The sequence below is a fragment of the Poromitra crassiceps genome (assembly GCF_964638095.1).
Source record: "Poromitra crassiceps genome assembly, chromosome: 1".
Taxonomy (NCBI): Eukaryota; Metazoa; Chordata; class Actinopteri; order Beryciformes; family Melamphaidae; genus Poromitra; species Poromitra crassiceps.
This window is the reverse complement of record NC_139623.1, coordinates 95,412,741-95,435,925: the sequence shown is the minus strand read 5'-3', so window position 1 is coordinate 95,435,925 and position 23,185 is coordinate 95,412,741. Positions and strand designations below refer to the sequence as shown.

At 44.2% G+C, this 23,185-nt stretch overlaps 1 protein-coding gene across 1 annotated transcript in view; it reads right to left on the bottom strand.

Moving 5' to 3' along the window:
• The window catches only part of LOC310770771 (cilia- and flagella-associated protein 54-like), a gene marked incomplete at its 5' end in the record, with an annotated part of 57,047 nt that overhangs the window by 3,721 nt on the left and 30,141 nt on the right, over window positions 1-23,185 (bottom strand). Inside the window, 23 exons of the mRNA XM_083631849.1 lie at window positions 43-169; window positions 1,722-1,876; window positions 3,125-3,267; window positions 5,835-5,976; window positions 6,619-6,666; window positions 6,915-7,034; window positions 8,066-8,152; window positions 8,352-8,537; window positions 8,807-8,873; window positions 9,535-9,705; window positions 10,565-10,649; window positions 12,111-12,293; window positions 12,950-13,105; window positions 13,909-14,068; window positions 15,804-15,939; window positions 16,691-16,890; window positions 18,272-18,454; window positions 19,660-19,823; window positions 19,920-20,074; window positions 21,074-21,268; window positions 21,563-21,651; window positions 22,061-22,145; window positions 22,448-22,574. Coding sequence (XP_083487975.1) covers window positions 43-169; window positions 1,722-1,876; window positions 3,125-3,267; window positions 5,835-5,976; window positions 6,619-6,666; window positions 6,915-7,034; window positions 8,066-8,152; window positions 8,352-8,537; window positions 8,807-8,873; window positions 9,535-9,705; window positions 10,565-10,649; window positions 12,111-12,293; window positions 12,950-13,105; window positions 13,909-14,068; window positions 15,804-15,939; window positions 16,691-16,890; window positions 18,272-18,454; window positions 19,660-19,823; window positions 19,920-20,074; window positions 21,074-21,268; window positions 21,563-21,651; window positions 22,061-22,145; window positions 22,448-22,574 — 3,164 coding nt within the window. The remainder of the gene's footprint in view (window positions 1-42; window positions 170-1,721; window positions 1,877-3,124; window positions 3,268-5,834; window positions 5,977-6,618; window positions 6,667-6,914; window positions 7,035-8,065; window positions 8,153-8,351; window positions 8,538-8,806; window positions 8,874-9,534; window positions 9,706-10,564; window positions 10,650-12,110; window positions 12,294-12,949; window positions 13,106-13,908; window positions 14,069-15,803; window positions 15,940-16,690; window positions 16,891-18,271; window positions 18,455-19,659; window positions 19,824-19,919; window positions 20,075-21,073; window positions 21,269-21,562; window positions 21,652-22,060; window positions 22,146-22,447; window positions 22,575-23,185) is intronic.

The window sequence follows — 23,185 nt, the reverse complement described above, 5'->3', positions numbered from 1 at the left end:
GTATGGTCCAAATTTTCATTTGAGTGCATCCCTATATGTTACCTGTTCACTAGCAGCCCTGGCATGATGTTGGAGCAGAGACGCAGGTTTCTGAGAGGAAGAGGGCAAACCTGCCATCATGACAGCAGTCGTCTGCAGCAGCAGCAAGGATGACACTGCCATATCAGAACTGAAGGAGCATGTTAAAATGGTTAGGATAGATAGGGTATACAAACACTGCCATGTCAGAACTGAAGGAGCATGTTAAAATGGTTAGGATAGATAGGGTATACAAACACTGCCATATCAGAACTGAAGGAGCATGTTAAAATGGTTAGGATAGACAGGGTATACAAACACTGCCATATCAGAACTGAAGGAGCATGTTAAAATGGTTAGGATAGATAGGGTATACAAACACTGCCATATCAGAACTGAAGGAGCATGTTAAAATGGTTAGGATAGAAAGGGGATACAAACACTGCCATATCAGAACTGAAGGAGCATGTTAAAATGGTTAGGATAGAAAGGGGATACAAACACTGCCATATCAGAACTGAAGGAGCATGTTAACACATTCACTGCCAGCCGTTTTTTTTTTACTGTAGGTAGGTTCTGCCAGAGGGTTTTTTTGAGGATTCTGGCTCATCTTTCAAGACCCGAGGATTCTTTTCTGCTAAGATTTTGTGAACACACAATATCTCAAAAGAACTAATAGAATGTGTGCTTTCTCTGTCTAAAAGAGTTAGTTTGTAGAGTTAGTAGTTATGTAAGCATTAGCAGTTGAATACAGCATGGTTTCAGCGTCTGAAAAATTATTCTGAGATAAACGGCTTTTTGTGAAATTCGATAGAACAGTCACTTTAACCATTCATTTTTGGCATCAGTAAGACGTCAGACATCTAAACAATAGTTTTGAACAGTAATTTCCTCCATAACAGCAGGAAACCCGCCTCTGCTTCCAACTCCTCCCTCCGTGGGCGTTCTCCTCCGCCCTCCTTGGCTCTGCAGCGGGTCTGTGACAAACGAGTTGCTGCTGCCTGGCTGCTGCCTGGCAGTCTGGATGGGGCTCGCTGGATGGGTTTCGCTCGTTTCTTCGCGGTCCGGTTGAGAGCTCTGATGAAGCTCTTGCGATTCTGGGCTTATTTATGGTGCGTGTTTCAAAGTGTGCATCCAGTCTATTCTTGGAACCCCCCACCGTTGCCACCGCTGTGCGTCAGCGCGAAAGTGAAAGCGTTTTCGCCATCCATTTTACAGTATGAAAACGGCTTCCTCGCGCTTTTCCCTCCAGTTTTGGCTCGCCTCTTTCTACTGTGGAGAGACATGTCGCCACTCAGTGGGTCGGTAAAATAGATTATACACATTCAATACCTCCAATATTGGTATAGGAGACGTAAAAGGGTTAGATCAACGTCCCACCGTCAAAAAAAAACAAACGATTTTTTTTAACGTAAAAACACGTCATTGGCAGTCAACCGTTGGATTTTGTTTGACGTAAAAACACGTCATTGGCAGTGAACGTGTTAAAATGGTTAGGATAGATAGGGTATACAAACACTGCCATATCAGAACTGAAGGAGCATGTTAAAATGGTTAGGATAGACAGGGTATACAAACACTGCCATATCAGAACTGAAGGAGCATGTTAAAATGGTTAGGATAGACAGCTAGGGTATACAAACATGTGGGCATGTGTGAAAACATACAAGCTCACCAGCACATGTGTGTGTGCACATTCATACCTGCGTGCAGCACGTCCTTGCTGCAGGTAGAGGTTGGCCATTAGCAGGTTGGCCTCTATGGTCAGCTCCAGGTCCTCAGCTTTGCTGTGGGCTCGAGGCAGGAGCTGCTGTGAACTGGACATCAGCAGGTGGAACACCCCTTCCAGCAAAAGGAACTACAACGGAGTTGTAAAATGACTTAAAATGACTTAAAATTAAACCTTTTTCCACACACAATGTGACAAGTAGTTGGCAAAGAACAATCAGTTGAAATAAAGAATAATTCTAAAAGTCAACATAAGGTTCATACATCCTGATGGAAGGCAGAAGACAAGCAGTTACAGTAACTCTTGTTTGTCACACTTAAATGGAAGATACTGCTCAATGCAAGAATGTCATTAATAGCGTTGGCCATTACAGTCAGTATTTGTGAACATGAGCAACTTTTTTATTAGGATGTCTGCTATACTCCCCCGTGTCTTCCCATTTCCCCTTCCTGTTATTTCATGTTTATTCCCAGTTTGTCTCTGTGTCTGTGCTTGTGTGTGCTGGGTGTGGCCTCCTGCTTCCCTCTCCCACTCCCCGGCTCATTCTTTCAGACTCTGCCAGATCGTTCAATCACCAATGTGGCACAGAAGTTTAGTCTAGTTTTTGTAACCTGCTAGTTTGAATCTAGAATCTTTGAACTCAGTTCATCTTCGAACTCAATCTTAATCCTGTTGTCTGCCTGTGTCTCTGGATCACCACGCCTGCTTCACGTCTCCAAGCCAAGTTGGGGCGGCTGTAACTCAGGAGGTAGAGCGGGTCGTCCACCAATCACTTTGGATAAAAGAGGTCGGTGGTTCGATTCCCGCCTCCTCCAGTCTGCATGTCGAAGTGTCCTTGGGCAAGATACTGAACCCCAAATTGCTCCCGATGGTGTGCGAGCACCCTGCATGGCAGCTTGCCGGCATCGGTGTATGAATGACCTACTGATTGTAAAGCGCTTTGGATAAAAGTGCTATATAAATGTAGGCCATTTACCATTTACAAAGTCAAGTCTCGTCTGCTGTTTTTGTCTGAAGCCACACTCCCCATGCTTCAGTCCTTTGCCCTGCATTGCTATAATAAACTGCCCTTTTACCTTTCTTTTTGCCTCCTGGTCTGTGTTTGCATTTGGGTCTTGGCTTAAATTGAACTGTTACAAAAATGTTCTCCTCTTCATGTTTTCATTTCACATTCTATAGAGCTGCACATAATTGAGATATGACAGATTAGAGGTGAGGAAAAAGCCTCTCTACTGGCTATAGAAGACGGCAGTGAATGTTCTCTCATGCAGATCAAATTGTGGCAAGTGCAAAGAATAAAATATTTCCGTAGTACTCTCTTTAAATAAAAGATCAATTGAAAAAAGTTAGCACTATCCCCCAGCACAGCAGTCCAACCTTGAATTTCTCTGGAGTGAGATTTTCCTTCTGGGAGTCAAGAGCCAATACTGTAGACTCTTTTCTCTTCAGGTGGGAGCCCTCAGTTTCTGGCCTGTCCTGTTCATCGTGCCCTGAGTTCACTGAATGACCACCAGGAGACTCTGAAAAATAATTACAGACACCCATACAGTCATGTGTGCACAGACAGACACACATTTGCCTCTGAGAACATTTGTTCCCACTTTACACATGAATACCTGTGTGATTGTAAACTACTCTTTTGCAATGAAATAAAATGTACTGTGTTTAATGTGAATGTGCATGAATGAGTACACAAGGCACACAGGGCAGTGTAGTTCAAAGTGGGTACTCCTCATATCCAGTTGCGCTCACATCCTCCATGTTGTTTTCTAAAGGGTTGCCATGGTGAAGTTGGGTGGAGGTTGCGATGAGGTTGCGGTGTTACGTCAGTCAGCGCCATGGAGATAGTAGGAGTTGCGTCATCTCTATTCACTCCAATGTTTGTTTTTTTGTTTGTTTGTTTTTACCTCGCAATAGTTCCCAGAAGGAAGGGTCTGGATTAAGCAGTGGAGTAGAGCTGCAGTAGAATGGCCCATTTGTGATGTACTTTGAAAGGGTAAGCCGTTTAAAGAATCAAAGTACATATTATCAGCATTATTATATAGCATTATTTTATAACGGCCTGCCACGTACTTCCTGGAACTATCCTTGAAGGTCCACTATAGGTTGATGCTAGAATGGAGCCTATGGAATGGAGCTATGCGAGTCATGTGATGATCAAGCATTTTGGACTTTGTTGGCGCAACTCTCTCTTCAATTGCTGTGACGTCAGTACAGAGGGCTTAAAGAAGCATTTCGGGTCTGTGTTAGGACGCTCTCTCTTTCAGTCTCTCTCTCACTCCCCGAGTAGTGCATTCTGAGACGCTAGTCAGACCACATGGACAATGGCGTTCTGATAAGCCATGAGATGGACAAATGGATTGTGTCTAAGTGTTGCGCGTCCCTAAATGAACTGCCGAGCGGACACAGAGAGGAACCACCATAGGAACGGGTTCGCCAAAGACAAGTAGTTAGGGCATTTTAGCAATTTTTCTAACCATCTGTGAAAGAATTGCTTACGAATAGGTTTCTTCACCAATGTGTTCACATAGGTGTCTACTAACACCTCTCAATTTATTCCAAACCAAATCCACTGGGAAAATTCTTGGGAGACAATCAAAGTTGGGGTACCTACCCTGAGGGCCTGGGCGAAAAAATTGAAAAGTAAAAATTTGCCAATATGAGCTTATGGGGTGTCTAACTATGGGTTTTTGGGGGGTGGATTCCAACCATTAGTTTTAAGTAAAAAACGACTCCCTGGCAATAAAAATATATTTTATTAAAATATTACAAACAGAAATGTATCTCAATTGAAGGTCCGTGTATTTGGCGTCCATCTGTTTTTGGTTTTGAAAAGAGGAAACAAAAAACAAAAACAAGTCTTTTCCCGTTTTTTCTTTGATAATAAAAAAAGGAAAACGACTCGTTATCCATTATCCATTATCCATTATCCAATTTAATTTGATCTACTTGCAAATGGAAATTGGGAATTAAAATCCCTGTGTGGAAAACTTTTTTGGCAAAGGCATGACCCGCCCATCTCTGCCTCTGATTAGCCTAGCGTCAAACGTTGTACATCCAATCACATTCGCTTTGCTTTCCTGCAATTGCAAGTTCAACTAGGCTATATGAATATGATCTCATAACCTCTGATTATGCTGCCATTTCATGCTTGTTGATTTAATAGTTGTTTTGCATTTGCTGACATCATTGTTATGAACAAATTCTTAGATGATCCACAGTAACCTTATAGCTTCAACTAATTGTAGTCATTAATGGAAAAGTATGAATGTCCAGCAAACAACTAGTTGCAAGTAGCCCACTGTTTTTTATATTCCCCAAAACATGTACAATTACCGGTATGTAAAATTCCCGTCTTGTAGCATGAAATAAAATGGTTCAAAAGGTTTCGATGTTGGTGAAAATTAATAGCTTAATTAATTGCTCCCCGACCTCCAAAGTCAGCATCATCATCAGGAATTGCTCCTCCTCTGTCCCTTTGCTGCATGTTCTGCACGACATGTTGCACATAATTAAACAAAATAAACAATTTAACTACAACGTAATTTACGCTGCATCTTGACATTGAATGAAACAATCGGCTATGGCATGGTCATTTGAGATGGCTCTGGCTCGCCTGGAAAGCAGGCGAGAGCAGCCACCTAATCAGAGGCAGAGATGGGCAGGTCATGCCTTCGCCATCATGGGGAAAAAATGGCGCTTCCGGGTTACAGAGAAAAAAATGGTCAGGCTATGACACAGAACTATAACACAAATCTAAGACCAATCGGAATAAAATAAAAATAGTTCCCAAGAAGATTAACTCTCATGATTGAGTGTCATTGGATGGCTGTGGGCAAATGGTGACTGGTCTGCCATTCGTTTTTCCATAGACATTTTGTAAAATGCTTATAAAATATAGATTTACTTGGTCAAAGAAAGCGATTCAGTTATATTTAGAATCATAAGAGACCATAACATTTTACTCAGACCAAAAAAAAATGTGTCCCTCCCTCCCCCCTTTGTGTCCGAGTGTAATGTTCTGGGAGGGGGGCCCCTGGGAGCTTCTAATGCTAATCTGGCCTTGGAGAAGAGGGAGCTGACAAACCTTTGAGAGGAAGGCTGTGCACGGTGCTGCTGAGTGCCAGGACCAGCTGGGCCCGGGCCAGGCTGTATCGCTGGCACAGTGAGGAACCAAACAGCATGCGGACCTCTGGAGCCAGGTCACAGTTCACAAGGTCCTCCAAAGCCTAACCACACACACCAACACCGCATACAGTATATACATTCAGTGTGTGTATGTAAAACTCAAAACAAATTGAAACTACCTTACCTCATCTAAAACACTTTGAATTGAATTTTTCATCTAAGTTATCTATTGTTGTAATGATTATGTTTTTGAATGTATAACTATGTTTTTGCTGGACTTTTATACTCCAGCCATTCCCAACCTGAACCTGTGGGAAGGGGCCCACTGGTGGGCCGCAAAGGTATTGCAAGTGGACCGCCAAATCATTTGCAAAACATTACGATCTTTGTGATTTTTTGAATTATTATTATTACGGTATGTATGAGAATGCATTTCTCCATTCTTGAATGATACCATTATTTAATTTGTAATGAATTCTTCATTAATTAGCCTATTGCCTACTGATGGACAGCTCCTTTCATCGTTAAAATAAAAGTGTTCTGAGAACACATTCTTTGGCCTCTGTACTCTTTACAGTCGGATGTGGGCCGCAAACATTTTTTGAGATTTTCAAGTGGGTCATGAGTCAGAAAATGTTGGGCAGTGCTATTCTAATCCTAGTGTGCCATTAAAAAAACCATCTCCACTCCGCAGGTCTTCTTTTAGAGATCTAAAGTAGTCTGAGCAAAGCTATAGGAAGTACCTGAGCATTGTCCAGGAGAGACTTGTGGCTGTGGAACTTCCTCACAGGCTGCAGGGAAACACATTGAGCACAAAGAAAGAATCTGTTTTGTTTGCACCAGTGTTTCTACTTGTCTTCTTTTCCTTTACCCCAATTCTGGTGGTGCAGAGGCAGCAATTATTATTTTTTGTTTTTGTCTTTTGTTTTTAAATATGGAGAAAGATAGAGAAAGAGCAAAATAGAGAATGTGTGTGTGTGTGTGTGTGTGTGTGTGTGTGTGTGTGTGTGTGTGTGTGTGTGTGTGTGTGTGTTCATACCTGGGGATTGTCTATGCTGATGTTATGTCCATGAGACAGAGGGACCCCCTTTCCTTGTGTGAGCTGAACTGCCTCCTTTATGGCTTGAGCAAAAAGACTCAGCTCAGTTAGAGCACGTATCTGCAGATAACACACACACACACACACACACACACACACACACACACACACACACACACACACACACACACACACACACACACACACACACACACACACACACACACACACACACACACACACACACACACACACGAAGAGACACATTAAAAGAGAATTCAGTTTTTTTACAACCTGGACCTTATTAAACAAGTCACCCAGAACAGACATTTTGCAGTAATGAGCTAGAACACGCCGTGCAACGGCTTGGAACAGAGGCCGATAGGGCATGTGTCAACCGTGCATGTACGTCCTGTAAAAAGCTTATTTTGTGCCACGCCCCAACTCATATCTTTGTTATATCATAAAGACAGCACTGGAAGTGCCTCTATTGACCTCCATCTGCTTGCTGATCCCAGATCAGGACTGTGTGTGTGGGACCTGACTCTCAGAAGTTGAGAGTTCAGCTGCAGTGGATCAAGCTGCCATGTTTGGCTTGGAGCACAGTAACAGCGTAGGATGGCTGGATATTTACCTGATTTCGAGAATATGGACGATGCATTTGAATTCAATGGCCGCCCGTATTTATTTAAGCCGGACTAACGCCGGACTAACTAGCAGACAGAGACAGACTGAACATGCTGGTAAGGTAAATACAAGCAAGGTAAATACTGTACAGTGTTCATTTTCTCATTGTCTCTATGATATAATAAGGATATGAGCCGCTGCGTGGAAAGAATAAGCTTTTTACAGGATATAAATGCACGGTTGACACATGCCCTATTGGCCTCTGTTCCAGGCCATTGGATGGCACGTTCTAGCTCATTACTGAATCATTTTCAGACATTTCTGTTCTGGGTGACCAACATAAACCAAAGTAAGGTCGAGGTTGTAAAAAAACAAAACCATGAGAAGACTTTTTTTTAAATACACACACGCCACGCACGCACACATGCACACGCACACGGATACGCACGCACGCACACGCACACACACACACACACACACACACACACACACACACACACACACACACACACACACACACACACCTTAAGTATTTTTCCCTCAACGGTCCGCTGAACATCTCGGCACACAGTCCCTGCAAAGTGCAGGTAGAGGGCCAGCATGGGCAGCAGCTGAAATCACACATTTTACAGTTACTAATCTAATAATTCAACCTCACCAATGCATGTGTGTGTGTGTGTGTGTGTGTGTGTGTGTGTGTGTGTGTGTGTGTGTGTGTGTGTGTGTGTGTGTGTGTGTGTGTGTGTGCGCGCGCGTGTGTGTGTGTGTGTGTGTGTGTGTGTGTGTGTGTGTGTGTGTGTGTGTGTGTACCGTGATGTAGTGCCCTGTGGTGTACAGCCAGTAGCACAGGAAGTTGAGGCTGGCTACGACGGAGCCCAGGTGAACTCTGTGGGCTTCAGAGAACAGGTCGACTCCAGGCAGCAGTTCATCTCCCAGCCTGTGGGAGGCGTACTGGAGGTCACTCTGGGGCTGAGGCAGGGAGCAACACAGCACACACTAGGGAAGTGGGGAGGACACACACAAACACACGGTACGCACACCAATGACACACACACACACACACACACACACACACACAAACACACACACACACACATACACACACACACACACACACACACACACACACACACACACAAAGGCACATGCAGTTGGGGGGGAGCATAAAGCACAAATATTATATGGATGGGAAATTGTACTACTTGCAAATCAATGTATTAATAGCTGTGAGGAAAGACAGTATAGGTGCTCGCTGGAGGCATTACCTTAAAGAGATGAGCAGACAGGAGACAGCACTTGATCCGTTGGCCTATGTCAGAGGTTAAGATGTACCTGCAGATCAACACATGCAAAAAAGGCAACGGCACACACAAGGCCTGAGGTACAGTTACAGTAGACAGTAAGACTGGGCAATATGACTTCAAATCAATGTCAGGATTATTTCTTACCTCAATTACGATTAACGAACAATTATTTATTTTATATAAGTTTTTGCTTCTTGTTGTTTTTTACACTGCCCTCATAGTTCTCTGACAAGGTCTGTACTGTACTGTACTGTACTGTATTGTACTGTACTGTACTGTTTGTCTGTGTTCTCGCTCGTATCATGCTCCATGCCGACAGCTTCGCTTTGAGTGAACGCCTGAACGCGGAGTGCGGAATAACGTTAGTTGGACGGGGCGGGGCACGTGACTGAACACGACGTAGTATATATTTTTTAAAGAGACAGTTCATGAACACACGCATTGGGGAAAGTATTAACCAAATTAACATTAATTAATTTAGTTGATGAATTTAAATGACATGAGTAAGATTAAGTCGATTAGAGGTGCTAAATGTTGGCTTCGATACATTTTCGGCCCAGCGCTAGTATACAGTATCATCAGCCCTATCACCAGACTAACAAATGCTAAATGCAACATGACCTCAATCTGTCAAACTTTGTCATCCTAACAACAAACATATAAGCACAGCACATTTTCCTGAAACCTACTGTGCAATCTTGGCGCTGAGCACAGCAGCCTGCAGACAGCCCCAGATCCCAGCCAGCTTCAGGGTGTGTTGCGGGGAGCCGCCCCCCCAGGACACCCCATCCCATTTCTCCAACACACCTGAGCTCTGCAGGGCACAATCTACTGCTTTACACCAGCACGAGTGAGCTGCCCTGGGAATCACACATGCACAGGAATGAAAGTGTGACACTGTGGGGAAACGTTTGACTTTTAACCTCACTTCTTTGTTTTCAGCAGTATAATGGGATGTAAATACATAGAATATACAGTAGAGCAGTAGCCTCACTCTCTCACACATGTACACACATTCTAGAGCAGTGTTTCCCAAACTTCTGTTCTGGGGACCCACTTAAACATTTTTTGCAAAGCATCACGACCCATTTCACAACAGATCTAAATCGAGCGAATTTGTAAATAAATGAACGTTCCTGACCATTTTTACTGCCAGTTCCGCATCACCTTATATTATCTTGAATAGGTAAACCAGTCATTTCGAAGAGGTATATGTTTGGTAAATCATAACTTAATAGCCTATGCACAATCATGTTATTGAAAACACATACACGTCAATTAAATGAGACCAAATAAATGCATTTAGGTGGAGTTACAGTTGTTACTCATTTAGTTTGGCCACTTTGCTGCGGTGCTGCCACAGCGGTCAAAGTTTTTTGTTTGTTATTTAAACGTTTTCTTTGTTCTGTACAAAAGGCTCCACTTACTGCTGCCACAGCAGCACAACAGTGCCTCTTACTGCTGCCACGGCCCACAGCAGCACAACAGTTTCCGTGGAAATGTGGCAGCAAGATGGCCAAATTAGTTGAGTAACATCTGTAACATTGCTGTCTCATTGTTTTTATTTCCACTTAGTAAAACAATATACACATTTGAAATAGAAGACTGGAAGACATTTATTTGGCGACCCAAATAAAATCTCCTGCGAGTGCGACCCACCTGTGGGTCCCAACACAGTCTTTGCGAAACACTGCTCTATAGATCAGATAGATTTCTAACCGTGTGTTCCCATTGTAGAACTGCAGGTTTCCCATGTCATGCAGTGCCTGGACTCTGGCCTGCAGACTGCTGGCATGGAGATACTCTGAAGAAGAGGATGGGGGTGGAGAGGAAGATAAATATTTCTTAAATAAGGCCTCTGTGCATTCTGTGCCAGCTTTGTGTCTACTGTAACATTCTGTAACCTATCTAACTCAAAAGTGTCACACCCATCGACAACTTATCCATAATATTGCATCGAGGCTTTCAACCAGATCTGGGAGATGTGATCCCATTGCCCTTAATTTGTCCACTTTTAAGTTTTTATAATGACAGATTACTTTTTTTTCAATATTTTATTTTTCAATGCATTTTATAACACATAAACAAAGAGTCTCAGCCATGAAAAAGGAAAATATATATACACTACATAATCCACGTGTTATTACCAGCCACCTAAAGTGCTCATGTTTTACATAGGATCCCACACAAGGGGTCCAGGGGAAGCCAGCCGGGCGAGTCACCCGTCACCCCTAGCCTTGTCAAGGTAGGCCAGAAATGGGTCCCAAACAGCCAAAAATCTCCCAGGTGAGTTAGTCCTCAGGAACGTGAGTCTCTCCATCCGTACAACCGAGGTCATGTCCAGCAACCACAGCTGAAAGGAGAGTGGAGAGAGAGACTTCTATTCCTGCAGTATGAGTTTCTTGGCGACGATCATCCCGTGTCAGAGACTGTTGCACAGCCGTAGGAAGGAGCAGAGAGGATTCCAAGCAGCCGAAGATGGCGAGTTCCGCCTCTGGGTGAAGGGTTATTTTATAGGCCTTAGAGTACCAGTCAAATATTTGGCCCAGAATCCAGACAATGAAGGGCAAAACCAGAAAGCATGGGACAGTGTGCCCTCCAACACCCGACACCTATCACATAGTGGTCGGACAGAAGGATAAATCTTATGTAACTTATGCTTGGAATAATGGAGACGGTGAACGACTTTAAATTGGATCAGCTCGTGTCTGTTATTAATTGAGCAGAGTTTAACCATAGACAGAATCCTGTCCCAAATAAATTCATGTAGGTCGACACCAAGTTCCTGCTGCCACGCCTCTTTATGACAGATTACTTTTGAAGCGCAGTTTATAGGACAGTGATTTATGATGGTCGCCACTGACCATGATCATATTCTATTATCATCGATGTCCATGATAATAGAATATGATCATGGTCGGTGGCGACCATCATAAATCTCTGTCCTATAAACTGCCCTTAAAGATCCTGGCTATGGGAAGGGGTAGGGAAGTTATCATGTTACTCCTTGGTTGTTGTGTTCCAAGCTCAGTGAGAAAAGGCTTGACTTGATCCATAGGAAGAAACATAAATGACACAGTATACACTGAATGAAAAGTGATGGTGATTTCATTTCTATGAAATACTTATTGTGCTTTATATCCCTCTTTTGAAGAGTGCTATAACACTTGTTACACAACTACTCACCATTTAGTGACTGGGATTCAGTTTCTCACACATGTGCGTGTGTGCGTGCGTGCGTGTGTGTGTGTGTGTATATTCTTACTAATGGAGGTGGAGTAGGCAGTAATGACAGTATTGATGTGGTTGGGGCTGATGGGCAAGCTGTAGAGAGCCTTCAGAGTGCTGTAGTCCTCCTCTGTCAGGTCCTGAGGCTGCAGGTCTGGAGTCGCCATGATCATGAGACTAAAATCACCCTGGTCTGGAGAGCGGACGTGCTCTACACAGGCTGGAGAGACACACACAATACATAGCATGTTAGGTTTTTGGGCTGGGGTTCCCCCCTTTTCTCCTCGATTGTACTTGGCCAATTCCCCCTGCTGTACTGGTCATTGCACCACCCCGTAAATGGTCTGCATTTTATATATAAATGGTCTGCATTTTTATATAGCGCTTTTATCCAAAGCGCTTTACAATCAGTAGATAGTCTACATTCACCCATTCATACACCGATGGCGGCAGGCTGCCACGCAGGGTGCCTACACACCATCGGGAGCAAGGAGGGTTAAGTGTCTTGCCCAAGGACACACCGACAGCAGCTGGGAGGGAGCGGGGATCGAACCGCCAACCCTTGCGTCATTGGCCGACCCGCTCTACCTCCTGAGCTAAAGCCGCCCCGTCTGCCACCCCGTCTGCCGATCTGAGGAGAGTTGTAGACTAGCACAAGCTTCCTCTGATACATGTGCAGTCGCCAGCCGCTTCTTTTCACCTGACAGTGAGGGTTTCACCGGCAGGACGTAGCGCATTGGAGGATCACCCTATCCCCCCAATTCGCTATTCCCTCCAGTTCCGCTGCACTACTCAACGCCCAAAAAAAGGTTAGTTTTAAACTCACAGTGTGTGTGTGTGTGTGTGTGTGTGTGTGTGTGTCAGTGCTGAACTCACAGGGCTGTGTGTGTGCCAGGAGCAGCATCAGCAGTGAGCGGCTATGCTGAAAGGTTTGCAGACATTTTGCTCTTCTCTGGAGAGCTTGGCGGTAAAGGCGCAGTGTGTCTTCCACATCCAGAGGAACACACACCAGACACATTGACTGCTGCATTTCTGCACCGTAGACACACAAGTACACATACACACGCAAACATTATGCTAGTGCCCACACAGCCCACACATATGCTTACTTTGATGTATTTTGCATCTATATTGAATATCAAATGGGATAGTTGGAAAATTGTGGCGCATCATCCTCCCACCATTCTTATAAAATGTATTAATATTTTGATAAATTAATTTCTTCGTGCTACTATCTAGAACAGGGCCGCTGTCCTCACTCAGTGCGGCCCCAGTGCGGTAGCATTTTTCGATAAGGTAGCACAACCCTTACTATATTTGAATGAAAAATAGAAATGGTGGTACAATAAACTTTGATTACGGTACCAGTATACATTTTGTTATTTTCCTTAAATGAGCAGCTATAATCATCTAATTGAGTGATGGGGTTACTGTATCCTACTGGTGGAAGTGTGATGGGGTTACTGTATCCTACTGGTGGAAGTGTGATGGGGTTACTGTATCCTACTGGTGGAAGTGTGATGGGGTTACTGTATCCTACTGGTGGAAGTGTGATGGGGTTACTGTATCCTACTGGTGGAAGTGTGATGGGGTTACTGTATCCTACTGGTGGAAGTGATGGGGTTGCTGTATCCTACTGGTCCTACAGGTTATTGACTGTCTGTTCTGTTACTGTATGATGGTGATTGACAGGTTATTGACTGTCTGTTCTGTTACTGTATGATGGTGATTGACAGGTTATTGACTGTCTGTTCTGTTACTGTATGATGGTGATTGACTGTCTGTTCTGTTACTGTATGATGGTGATTGACAGGTTATTGACTGTCTGTTGGAACCTTGGAGCTCCACTGTGTCTGGGTCGGTGGGGTTCATCAGTGGTGGGTTGTTGCAGGTGGGTGCTTGCTGTACAGGTGAGTCATTCAGTTCAGAGGAAGCTTTAGGGGGACGGGTCCACCCACTGAGCAGCTGACAGCTAGCGTAGCTCCTGCATGTTACCTGACAGACACATACAAGAGACCATGAGCGCGCATACACACACGCACGCACACGCACACGCACACGCACACACACACACACACACACACACACACACACACACACACACACACACACACACACACACACACACACACACACACACACACACACACACACACACACACACACACACACACACACACACACACATTTTAATATCTTTATTTGTGTTCACATTTAGACAAAAAATCCTTGAACACAAACAATAATAGATGCACAAACAATGGGAAATCTCATAGTGACAGATGTATCTAATCTGAATCTATGGATAAAGGAAACAGTGCCTCCTCCAAATGTGGCGACTGCCACTTATTGCAGAAATAGAGCAGAATTTGGCCAGAGCCTTGGCTCTCGGTCTGGGCAGTCCTGCCCTCTGCAGGCCACTTACGACCAGCCTATGGACATTACCAAGGCTTCCAAATATGAAAACAAGCAATTTACAATTATACCCAAGCTGTATAATGGCATCCTTGAGCAGTTGGTATTTCAAAATCTTGGTGATAAAAGCTTCTTCCAGACTGGAATCAAAAGCACACCCCACTTCCAAAATGGTGGCCACACACACACACACACACACACACACACACACACACACACACACACACACACACACACACACACACACACACACACACACGCAATGCACAGATAAAGGGTGTAGGAGCCATTTGGTCTGCTATTATTTCCTGTGATCATCATGTGTAATGTTTTATATGTCCATAGGGTGTCGCTGTGCCATGTTACCTGGGCTCAGGTAGTCTACATAGGTGCTGCCTTCACCCATAGCTATGCCTTCACCTCTGCTCACTAGGTGTTTTGACCCGGAAGGGCAAATGGTTTTTGACCGTGTCGCTGCCAGCAGCGGGAACATTTGTTTGGTGCGCTGTTGCCTTTGCTTTCTGTGGAGAATAACTTTGCTGTATTCACATCGGTGATAATGGAATAAATGGATGGGTTCCGAACATCAAGGACAAGCCTTCTTCGTTGTTCTTATGCAGCACTCAGTGCAATGTTATCGTATATATTACATCAGCTGTAGCGAGCGCGTCAGCCAGGTCATCCGCGGTCTAAGCACCTCAGTAGCCTACATTATCAGACTGGGCTCCTTTAACAAAGGGCAAGGGCCAATACACCAAGAAGCACACTGCAGTTGTGTCTAAAGATCAGGAAAAAGTCAAAGGATGATTTTGTTTTTATTTTTCTAAAGCGATTAAATGTCCCACAATGTTTCTATAAATTTGATGAATTCTTTGATTTTCCCCGTTACACTTTTTCACTAGAGTATGTTGTTTTGTTTATCATAAAATTTTAGGCAGTGCACTATAAGTGACATTGTGTGTTTGAGCATGAGATGTGTTCACTTACATGTGTGTGGCTAGGCTCCTCCCCCCCTGCTGTACAAGTGAGAGTGGAGACAGAAGGTGCTGCGGCTCCAAGCCGGTGAAACATGCACACACGCACACACATGCACGCGCCCCCACACGCATGCGTGCACGGACGCACGCACATGTCCGACCTGACGAACCAGCACCGCTTACTTCAAAACCTGGGTGCGATTTTTTTCATGAAAGGTCAAAGTGGCTCTACATAAACCAGCAGCCCCAGAATGTGATTGTGTGTGTGTGTGTGTGTGTGTGTGTGTGTGTGTGTGTGTGTGTGTGTGTGTGTGTGTGTGTGTGTGTGTGTGTGCTACCTCCTTGCCAGTGGCTTTCTGGGTCTTGACATGATGTGGTTGTGGGACTGGAGGACCTCCAAGAGAGCTAATCCTGTCAAGGAGCTTCCTCTGAGCATGGACTAGTAGAGGAGTTACTATCAAGGTGTAGCATTCCCTGAGACAGACAGACAGACAGAGACACACACACACACACACACACACACACACACACACACACACACACACACACACACACACACACACACACACACACACACACACACACACACACACACACACACACACACAACTATGGTCAATTGCCTCCGGGATAGTGCTGTAGGTCATTCTGAGATCCGGATTTCCAAATTAGAAAAAAAAAAGACAAATTCTGTATTATTTTATCCAATGAATCCTCATCTTCTCTATAGTGGCCTCACCTGGTTTGGAAACTTGACTGTGAAAAACAAAAATGGACGCTACTAAGAAACACTTTTTAAACTTTTTAAAACCATGATTTGGATTTGATATTCTTCATTGTGCTTCATAGACTTAAATTCTCATTTATTCAACATGCCATATACATGCACACTGTAAAAGGTAGACTCTCCACCCCATCCCTTTACTTATTGGTCATTTTCTACACTTTACATTGATCACTGGATGTATAATTTCTGTATATTCTACTATTGTGAGTAGGTATTGTGTTTTCATGCATTACTAAACCTGTGCTTCCTATTTGGGAGTAATAAAGTATTGAACTTGAACACCCCCACTCAACTTCCCCTAGAGAGATCAGAACCTGCCCACTCATCCTTGTCCACTCATCTTTCTCTCTCATCTGTATGCAACTGTGTCTTTTTGATATTGTATATAATATCTATGTTATTTGCAGAAGTGAATAGTGTTAAAGTGCCTGTATTCACCGTGTGTATGAGTTGAAAAGTAAGGCAAAGTGGGCCAGGGTTTCCCATTTGGCTCTGTCATGGAGCAACTCTAGAGTGTATAACACCAGAGTCCGGACCCAGCGCAGGTCCACCTGGCTGCTGTCGTCCAGCGGGGCAGAGAAGTGGTGGCTCGCCTCCAGCTCCTCATTGCTCACATCACTGTCATACAAACTCCACAGCTGGAAGGGACCAACAGTAGGCGGATGAATGAATGTCACAAACAGCACTGTACCTCAACTTCACTGTTTGGGTGTAGATTTGTATTTGTTCAAATGAGTGATAAGATGCCTCCAAAGCAGGGGTGGGCAATTATTTTTCATGGGGGGCCACATGAGAAACCCAGATTGTTGCTGGGGGCCGAACAAATATTGTCATGCCGTAACCCAGGAACTTTGATGATAGAGAGTACCACAAAAAAATGTTCTCGCTACCAGAGCGCCAGATTTTGCTGAGCGTTGGGGGCCGAACGGCGCCGGCGCAAATTTTTTGGGGGCATTTGAAGTCAGGTTTAGAGGAATACCTCATTTTAAATTAACAGTTGTGATGTCATTATTCAGTCTTAAACACCAATATTTGATCCTTTTCTCACTCACTCCTATGTCATTAACTTTTTTGACCACCTGCCAATATGGCTGCTATATTTTATAGTTACCAGCCAATTAGAATTTCCACTAGCCAAAATGTTTTTCTTTAAATAAACCAGAATATGAGTGTGTTAATTTAAGCATAAGTATCAGTAAGTGGCCCGGGATTCTCAAAGCCTGTGTTGAGGGTCACACAAACAAAAATGCACTCTTGAAGCTAAATAAATCCAAAACCAACAAGTTAATTATTTCCATTTTTACTTCAAAGTAGAACAGTCATTTCTTACACATGAGATTACTTTTAGCCTTTTAGTCATAAAGATTATTGAAAGATATTCCATACCAGACTGAAATGTTAGAAGTGGAGTATTGGCCAGAATGACATGAACATTTGGACACTTATTCAGCGGGTACCTTGCATGTTGCATTCAGGTGCACTGTAAAAAAAAAAAAAAAAAAAAAAATTTGCAATTCCAGCGCGGGCCGCACAGGGGGCGCTCGCGGGCCGCATGTGGCCCGCGGGCCGCCTTTTGCCCAGGTCTGCTCCAAAGCGCTGGCAAGCTGATTCTGTCCTTAAAGCCCCCCTCCAGTGTATTTTGTCATGTTGAAGATATTCCACATGTTTCTGAGTCATGTCCTGACAGTGTTGATTAGCCACACTGTTCACCAAATATTTTTTGACAATTAACTTAATTTTGTGCTAAAGTTCTAAAAGTAAAATTAGTTGCTAAAATGGAAGGATGACGTCACGTACGACTCAATGGAACACTATAGTCATATGTATGACAATTAGATTCTGACTGAGGAGGACGAGCCAGGGTTGACAAGCCGGGGTTGACGTTGAGAACGTTTGAAAAAGAACATCAACTGTTAAACAGGTAGAAAAACTGAGGGGGGCTTTAGTGTTTTTTTTTAAAGGTGTGATGCTGTACACTGTACAGTATTTGAGTGCTGAAAATGAGCAGTGGTCACACACCCCCAGTCTGTTCAGCATGTCCATCAGCAGGTCAGTAGCCAGCAGCAGCAGTGGAGTGAGGCAGGTGTGCAGCTGGTCCAGGGTGAGCGGGGAGGGAGCTGTCTGCAGTCTGATGCTTTGGTCCCACACAGTCTGACACACACACTGCAGAGTGGTCCAGTGGCCGCCGCGGTGGGCCAACACCTGGGTTCAGATAAAGAGAGAGAGAGAGAGAGAGAAAGAGAGAGAGAGAGAGAGAGAGAGAGAGAGAGAGAAACACAATATAGGATAGACAGATTCACAAAATCAAATACACAGAACAGGCACCAAGAGGACAGATTTTTGATCCTGGCATTCAGAGCTTTAAAACATATTAGAGATCAATACATTACTTTGTTTTAAAGTGATAATCTGGAAGATTTTCATGTAAATAAATGTCTGTAAAGTCACTATATATCGCCAACTGAGTTAACACAATGGTGCTTGAGTCTATATGGCCCAATGATGAAAGCCCTTGCATCTCTCCGTATTGCAACATTTATGAACTTGTGTCTCTAGGGACACTTTCCCTGCCCCCGAACAAAAAACCCCCCAAAAAGATATCACAAGCGGTGCGCAGTTCTTGACATGTTTCCCATCACCCAGCACCCACCAGAGAGGGTAGGCGGAGTAGGAACAAGTTGCTGTTGTTTCCGCGTTATTATGATCCCACTGGAGATTTGGGCAGAACACACCCTGTGCCCAAATATGCAGCAATCAAGCACCGGGATTGGCCAGGAGGAAGCCTTTTGTACCATTTTGACAGCTCAAATCTCCCACACACACACTCTGCGCCCAGCCGCCCACGTGTCATAGCGATCTCCAGTGGGATCCATAATAACGCACCGCTGACCAACTTCTTCTTCTTTTGAGTTGTGTGGCGGTTGGCATCCAAGTGTTGCATTACCGCCCCCACTGGCCAACTTGAATGCATTAAGGAGAGAGAAAAAAAACTTCACGTCACATATGTGACACTGTTTGGATCTCACCTGCAATTACTGCTCATGGCCATAGGTGTTGTCAGGGACAAGAAAACTGAAATCTTCGGGATTATAACTTTAAACTATTCATTCTTGAAACAAATATGGATTTTTCACCCGGTATGTTCTCCTGTGAGGTGTGTGTGTCAGTATGTGTGTGTGTGTGTGTGTGTGTGTGTGTGTGTGTGTGTGTGTGTGTGTGTGTGTCTGTGTGTGTGTGTGTGTGTGTGCATGCATGCGTGCATGTGTGCGTGTGCGCATGTGTGTGTGTGTGTGTGTGTGTGTGTGTGTGTGTGTGTGTGTGTGTGTGTGCATGCATGCGTGCATGTGTGCATGTGTGCGTGTGCGCATGTGTGTGTGTGTGTGTGTGTGTGTGTGTGTGCGCAGTACCATGGCCCTGCGAAAATGTAAAGCAGCTTTGTTGAGTGAGTGGAGCAGCATGGCGGTGGTGGGTCTGCTAGGAGAAGACATGCGGGGCATGTTGGTAGCCGCGGTTTGAGACAAGTCTTCCTTCTCCTCACAACTCTCCACTGCTACAGAGTCCTCACCACTGACTTTTGGGGGAAAGGTGAGAGACCAGTAGAGAGGGTTACATTCAACTATTTTGCAAGTTTTTATTTTATTTTGTCATGTGTGTATATTTCCCTCACCCTCCTCTTTCTCCTTGTCTATCCTTAGACCACACAGAGGGGAGTTTCTCTGTGACCGAGAGGCGACCTCGTGTTCAGGAGATGAAGAGTTCTTCCATCGCACCAGGACCCCAGAATAGGCCAGGGAGAAAGACAAGGGGTTGAACTGGCTGTAGCTGAGACAAAAAAGACATAGGCTATAGATGCATATACACTGGCTATATGAGGATGGGCTGATTTATTTATGCTAATTTATGTATTCAATACAAATACAGGATAAAGAAAATAAGAAAAAAGTAAAAAGTAAAATATAATGTGAACAAATTATTTTTTTTTTTTTTTTTTTTTACCAGTGTGGTGAATAATGTGTGGGGTAGGGATTACAGTTAGAGCAGTGGTTCTCAAAGTGGGGTCCTCGAGAGGGTTCCAGGGGTCCCCAGTAAAAATGTGAATAATGGCAGAATGTATGGCTATAGACGGTTTTCACCAGAGTGCAACCCCACAGCACTTCCTTTTTCTCAGCATTCGGCAAACTGCAGAAATATTCACTCGACATCGTTACTTTTGTTTTCGCCGCTCAGCTGTATAGACGGTTTGCATAGAATGGTCAGTCCTGCACTTGAATGTTTTTTTTTGCTTTTATGTCCATAGCAAACACTGCAACAGGAAGTGAGCGGGGGTTCAATTTAGAATGTTTTTGTTGTCAAGTTAAAACCGTCTATATATGGCTGGTCATGGGTTCATACACTTTCTGTAATAAAACACCTAAAAGTAAAAACCTTATCAGATGGGGGATCCTGGGACACAATCTTATCAAATGGGGGTCAAATTTGTGTCAGTTTCGGGGTCCTTGACATGAAAAAGTTTGAGAACTGCTGTCTTAGAGTATAAGAAAGAGTTACATCAAACTGACAGGTGTGTGTGTGTGTGTGTGTGTGTGTGTGTGTGTGTGTGTGTGTGTGTGTGTGTGTGTGTGTGTGTGTGTGTGCGCGTGTGTGTGTGTGTGTGTGTATGTATGCGTGCTTGTGTGTGTGTGCATGTGTGCATGTATGTTTATGTATGTGTGTGTGTGTGTGTGTGTGTGTGTGTGTGTGTGTGTGTGTGCGCGTGCATGTGTGTGTGTGTGTGCGCGTGCATGTGTGTGTGCGCGTGCATGTGTGTGTGTATGTGTGTACCTGTGCTGTGTTGCTCCATGCAGTTGGTCCAGGCCCTTGTGCAGCAGTGCTGTATGTGCCTGAGCCATGCTGTGGTTGAGCTGTGACCTCCACACTCTCTCTTCACAGCACAGCTGTCTCAGCTCGAGCTGCTGCTGCCGGCAACGCATCACAGATGACCTCAGTGCCAGCAGCTTCTCCACAGCCTGCATCTCCCTAGACACACACACACACACACACACACACACACACACACACACACACACACACACACGCACACACACAGGCAGATCCAGTGCAAGTGTTTATGTCCACAAACAAAACAGTAACAAAGCGTAATTTTCCTTCACTGACAGGCAAACACACACACACACACGCATGCCCACGCAAACACAGATACAGAGACACACACACACACACACACACACACACACACACACACACACACACACACACACACACACACACACACACACACACACACACACACACACACACACACACACCTACCTGTCAGGTTTCTCTCCCAGAAGCATACTGTGTTGCTTTTTCTGCTGTGGTGTCTTTCTTGTATCTTTAGCAGAGAATGTTTTCTTGTTCTGATACAAGACAAAAGTACAACGAGAACACTATGCAAGTTTGTTGTAAAATAACAATATAAAGCAGCTTCTCCATAGCATGCTGTCTCAGCCTAAACAGACCAAACAGCAGACATGCCACCCTAAAGTCACCAAACCAGCCAGTCCCCAGGTCTGGGCTGTGCCTTGATCTCCTGTCCATGAATATATGCCTTCTTGTCCCCTTTCCTGTCAATGGTATTCATGGTCAACGCACAGTCAAAGTCTGGAGAGAGTCTGGTTTGGTGAAAATTTCCTTGGGAACCTACAGTATGTCAAGTATAGTGCAGATATTGCATGACAGAATTAAGGTCTCACATTTACCTCTATGTGCTTGTGTATGATGTGCATATGTGTGTGTTGGTGTTTGTGTGCACGTTTAAGTTTTCACCTTGGTTGTGTCACTTCCTTTTTGATTTCTTCTCCCCTTCCTCTGGGCCTTTCCATCCAAATATTTTATAGACTGTCGATCACGCCTGACAAATACACAAGCCATTCATCCATATTAGACTAGTTAAAACAAAGTCAATCACAAACTGCAGAGACACTGTGATTGTGAAAATAAAGAAAAATGTTACTAGACAGTATTTATTTTATATAGTGCTGGTTATCATTTTAGGTTGTCACTTTATGAACTGGAAAATTAGAAGCAGCAAAACCTTTAGTCATCTTGAAGTTTGAATAATTTCTTTTTGACCATTTCTTGTCATTTCACCAGAATGTTATCTGACTTTGGTTGAAACCCTTTCAAATATGGTATTGTGTAGTAAAAGCATACCTGGAAAGAATTTCAAATAGGTTTTCTCCCCACTGTATGACAAGGTCTGCTTGGTTTTCTTCCATAGTTCTCTGGAGCAGCAGCGCAGCAAACTCTATGAAACATGCCTGATGCCTGAACTTCATCACTGTAACACACATGAAGACACACACACACCTGTAAATGAGCAAGCCTCTAAACATTCCTGTGTGTTTCAGTCTGTGTGCCAGCTAGGCACAGTGTGAGATAGAAAGGAGCTGGAAGTGAACACTGTGTGTATTGGCTCATTTCCACCGCAGGTAGTAGCGCGATCCCGCTCCGCTCGACTCAATAAATTGTCTCATCCCACCGGTTTAAACTGTCCCAGCCCGGGTTGTATTGGGGTCGAGTCGTGCTACTTTTCGTACCTGCTTCGTCGAGGTTCTATTCTGTGAACCCGGGTTCATACAGTGACGTGAAAACATTGCAGACGACTGATTGGCCAGGCAGAATCGTGTTTACTCTATCTACTGACTGTCAATGCACTGCATACCAGTTTAGTGGGCTTACCTTATCGTCTGTTATGTTATTTCCATCAGTATTTTGTGTTGCTGCCTTCGCCTCTGGTGAAATAAAGTCGTGGCGGTGGTTTCAATTGTTTTCAGAGTGAAAAAAGTCCACTGCTCAGCAAGCTCCTGTAGTTAGTTGAGCTGCAGCGCTCCGCTAGGCCGCAGCGGGTGTTTGGTGAAGCCGCGGTCTTGCCTGGTGAGAGGCCGCGGG